Source organism: Alnus glutinosa, chromosome 12 (genome assembly GCF_958979055.1).
Source record: "Alnus glutinosa chromosome 12, dhAlnGlut1.1, whole genome shotgun sequence".
Taxonomy (NCBI): Eukaryota; Viridiplantae; Streptophyta; class Magnoliopsida; order Fagales; family Betulaceae; genus Alnus; species Alnus glutinosa.
In genome coordinates, this window is record NC_084897.1 from 22341234 (window position 1) to 22346266 (window position 5033).

General features: G+C 35.6%; 1 protein-coding gene across 1 annotated transcript; it reads left to right on the top strand.

The window, feature by feature from the left end:
• The first annotated feature begins 331 nt into the window (after positions 1–331).
• On the top strand, positions 332–1497 carry LOC133852073 (nicotianamine synthase-like). Its single transcript, XM_062288746.1, has one exon. The coding sequence runs from the start codon at positions 410–412 to the stop codon at positions 1337–1339; it is 930 nt and encodes a 309-aa protein (XP_062144730.1). The 5' UTR covers positions 332–409; the 3' UTR covers positions 1340–1497.
• Positions 1498–5033: the final 3536 nt, after the last annotated feature.

A 5033-nucleotide genomic window follows, 5' to 3' on the forward strand; every position in this document is an offset into this window, starting at 1 on the left:
TTGAAGTGTTCTTCACAGATCCCGATAGAGCATCTTCCGGAGATAAGGAGCCGTCGGTAGTTGGGCCCTCCCCATATAAACTTTTTTGTTTTTAAAATAATAATTGCTTATGTAGAGAGTGAGAATAGGGACAAGGCCAGGTCAGAGTGGGAAGATGAGACGAGGGAGGTTTAGACAGTCGTTACAGTTGTATCCCTTCGACTGGTCTATGTAGAACATTGTAAACTTTTTACTATTAACGATGCTAATTAATAAGTTAATATCAAGGCCAGTCCTCAGTGCAACGTGGGCCCAACAAGTGCCCATAAATAATGACCTCTTTGGAGGACTGGAGATTGTAACTTGTTCTATCATTCCATACGCTACCTTGGAGAGATCGGCTCCCCCCCAATTAACTCATAGTGTCGACATGGGTTGCCAGGAAGAGCCTTTGGTTCAAAAAGTCTGCGATTTGTATTTGCAAATCTCAAGCCTTGAGAGTCTCAAACCCTCCAAAGATGTCAACATGATCTTCACCCAACTTGTGCTCACATGCATGCCATCAAGCCCTATTGATGTAACCAAGCTGTGCAAAAGGGTGCAAGAAACGAGGTCAAAGCTGATTATGCTCTGTGGGGAGGCTGAGGGACTTTTGGAGAGCCATTTCTCAACCATCTTGGGCTCATATGAAAACCCACTTGACCATCTCACTATTTTTCCTTACTATTCTAATTACCTCAAGCTTAGCCTCCTTGAGTTCACCATCCTTAGCCAACACTGCGCCCATGTCCCTAGCAAAATTGCCTTTGTGGGCTCTGGTCCCCTTCCGCTTACCTCAATTGTTTTGGCCTCCAATCACCTCATAGATACCACCTTTCACAATTATGATATTGACCCATTAGCCAATTCAATGGCTGTTGCCTTAGTTTCATCTGATCCTGACTTATCCAAAAGAATGTTCTTCCATACTAATGATATAATGAATGTAACAAATGCTTTAAAAGACTATGAGGTTGTTTTCTTGGCAGCTCTTGTGGGGATGGACAAGGAGGACAAGGTTAAAGTCATCGATCATTTGGCTAAGTACATGGCTCCGGGAGCTTTTTTGATGCTGAGGAGCGCGCACGGTGCTCGGGCTTTTCTCTATCCGGTGGTTGATCCTTGTGATCTTCGTGGATTTGATGTTCTTTCAGTTTTTCATCCCACTGATGAGGTTATTAATTCTGTTGTCATTGCTCGTAAGAATATTGTTCTTGGCCCCATGATACTGCCTACCAAGTGTTCTGAAATCCAAGCCTTCGATCCCTTCAACCATGGGAACATGATTGAGGAATTGGCCATTGAGGAGCAACTCTCGTAAACTCTGTCTTTCCTTCTCCAACATGTCTGGACTCGATCAGTCATGTAATGCTTTTTTCATATGTCACTGCGTGTTTAACTTGTTTATCCCCCCCTCCCTTGGAAACATGTTTTCATTTTGTGTTGTTGCATCTTCAAATAAAAAGGGTCGTTTCAATTTGTGTTTGTGAGTTTTCCTCTTGCCAATTCCCTTATCGATCTATGTATTGTCTAGAAAAAGGTTGACATGCCATGGCAGCAAGCTAGTGTGCCTATAAATGATGCAAAAATGTTCATTAAATTATGTCTTCTTAAATTTTTGGGATAAGTGCTAATTTAACATGCATGATATCAAAACAGTTCAACGTCATTCACTTCCCGTTTCAATTAAATATTCTTAAACCATTTAAACTTTTAAGATAAGCAATGATTTAACGGTTCTCCATTTTCATAGTTTCTTAACCTTGAAAGGAAATTAAACGCTTGCACAGACTTGACAACAAAATTGGCAATACAAACAGTATTGCAGTCAATTGGCAGAAAGACTTATTTAGCTGATATCATGTTCTTTATCTTCTATATCTTCTCATTCTACTTCAATGTCATCTGTGATGTGTAATTGTGGATAACATATGGTGTGATGATATCAGTGAGTGGAGGAAGGAGGGAAGGGAAAGTAGAGAAAAGACCCTTTTTTTTGTTGGGTTCTGCGATCATGCTTTTGCAGTTGCTACAAAGTGCAATAATATGTATCATATATATATGGTGGCTATCTTTATCTGTTAATTCTACAAAGGTTATTTCGTCTATCTGTTTTGGAAAACAACATAGTTCCAAGACGTCGATGGTTGTTACCATTTTGTCAGTGCCCCTATAAATTAAACCACGGAAACATCGTATTTATCTATTAGAATTTTTATTTTTATTTTTTTTGCCTTCTATCTTTAAGTGTCTATATTTTAATTGTAGGTTTTCCGGGATGATTAAGAAGTAATTAAGCATTAATGGGATCAGTTGTCAGTATATAAGCAAGCTTATAGAAGTTTGTGAGGCAGGGATGGCAAGCTCATTAGCTTCTACTTTTTAAAATATTTGAAGAGAAATGTTAGACATCCAAACACTTTTTTCCAGAATTTGGTTCCAAACTGATGTGTCACAATCCTATGAGATTGTGGCACACTTTCCAAAATGATAGATCTCATGAAATTATGACACATCAGTTTGGAACCAAATTCTGGAACAAAGTGTTTGGATGTCTAGCATTCCTCATATTTGAAACGAGGCTCCATTTGACTTTTTCACAATTAATATCAAATTTAATTTTTGTCTCTTTTTGTGTAAAATATGATCAAAGAGTAAATTGCACCAATTATGTTGGATTTAATTAACAGTTAAAATGTGAGAGCGAAAATGACATTCTGTCATTAGTGATATATACAATACACGATGATGAATGAGAACTTTGGAAACTTTTGCTTATTCACAAGAAAAATAATTCCAACGGAGCAGTAATTTAACTCTCACACCTAGCAGGATTACAAGTAAAGTTCTACCAGCATTGCAATTTATTGTGATGTGCATTGTTTTTCTTTTTCCCTCTCAACTATATATATGTCATATGATCCAGGAAAAATGCTTTCACGTATGAGTTTTCGCTCCAAAATGACTAGTTAACTTGCAATTTGAGTTCCTTATAACCACTCATAAACTCCAACATTGCCTATAGTAAGAAACAAATGCGGGACTTAGCATCTTAAATTACCACTTATCTCAAAAAGGTTAAGGTAAATTTAATCAATACTTTAACATTCGTAAACATCTTTATAATCCACTCACTCAATGTAAATTAATCGATCTTCTCAACGTAAGACTAACTTTCTAGAGTGTCACATATATGTTTAGTTTGTAAAATCTTTTTTTCTTTTCAATTAATATGCTTAGTTGTAAAGGGGACGAGGCGGCAGTAGCTATACGGAGGAGCAACATATAAAGAGAGAGGTGATTGTGACAGCACAGAGCATAGGTGAGGGAGATGGTGGTTATAGGCAGCATGAAGTTGAGGGTATAAGAACTAATAAATTTAAAGAGAAATAAAGAAAAGAGGGAAAACATAGATTTTATATGGTTCGGCGGCTTCAGCCTATGGCCTATATCCACACGTCAAAGCATTTTCTTTAGTTACATCTTTCCTTTTTTTTATAGATTTAATTATATTCAAGACTCTATTTAAGGAGAAAGTGTTTAAACATTACAAATTTACAAGTTTCTTCTACTTTTATATTAACAACAATAAATCTAATTTATTACCTTGTAGCTCGTCTCTTGAGTGCTTGTAACTGCTGTTTCTTGAGTTTGTGCTTATAACTCTTGCGACCTTGTTTATTGAGTTCTTGTAACTCGTCTCAATATGCCCCCGCAAACCCAACGGTAGATAACAGGCGTTGAGGTTTGATCTGAAACATCAAAGGGTTAGAAAAAAAAGAAAAAAAAAAAAGGCTACTATGGCCTAAATTGGAATATCGGTTTCTATGACCGAAACTTGGACTGCAACGAATTTGGCCGACATCGACTACAATGGCCGGGACTTGAACATCAGCGACTTTGGCTGGAATTTGGACATCGGCAAGTTTGGCCGGAAACAACTACTATGGTTGGAATTGGGCCAACTATGGGCATGAAACCTCTTTGGACATTTTTTTTTTCAAAAAAAGAGAATTAGGTGGATGGTATTTGCTGGCAGAGGAAACAATGGTAGTGCAGCATGTAATCTTAACAAAGAGAGACTCACGTGTGTGTGTGGAAAGAGAAATAGCTCCGGTACAAGATGAGAAAATGTAGAAGGGTAAGAAAACCCAAGGAAAAAAAAAATGGCACACGATGGGTATTTGTGAGCATGTTGATTTTGGTTATGATATAAGATGCGAAATGAAGAGTGAACCAAAAAAAAAAAAAAAAGAAGAAGAAGAATTGGCACATGATCAAATACTGGGATTAGCCCATAGTTCTAATGCTATATAAAAACTAATAAATTTAAAGAGAGATAAAGGAAAGAGATGAAACATATATTTTAAGTAGTTTAGACTACAACCTACATCCACATGTCAAAACCTTCTCTTCAACTACATCATTCTTTTTCTTTTTCTTTTTCTTTTTTTTTTTTAATTTTTTTTTAAAAAAAAAAAAAAATTGATTGTATACAAGACTATTTATAGAAAAAGAGTCTAAACGTTACAACTTACAAGTCTCTTCTAGCTACTTTTACATTAACAACAATATATAAATCTAATTTATCATCTTGTAATTATTATCTTTTGAGTGCTTGTAACTCTTGTGACCTAGTTCTTATAACTTAGTTCTTGTAACTCTTATCTCAATAGAGGAAGAGAACAAAAACTGAAAAATGGTTTATGTGCTTTAGCAAAGTATAAGCCTTTTTTCTTTTTTCTTTTTTTTGAATATAACTGTCTATTGATCATGAAAAGATTTTCATTTGACTATCAATTTTCAATTAGTTGATCAAATACATGAATATATATATATTTGAAAATATTTTACACAAAAACAAACAAAGAACTGATCAAATGGAGAAATTTTGACTCTAGCTAAGAGAACTTTTAGATGAATATATAAGATTGGTACTCTTTATAACTAGCCTCTTAATGTACATTTAACCTTATTTTCTGGTAAGCATTTTAAGGGTTTTGGCAATTCAAACA

What these genes read in the sequence shown, in the direction of transcription:
- LOC133852073 (XM_062288746.1), top strand. Translation starts at nt 410, where the DNA reads ATGGGTTGCCAGGAAGAGCCTTTGGTTCAAAAAGTCTGCGATTTGTAT.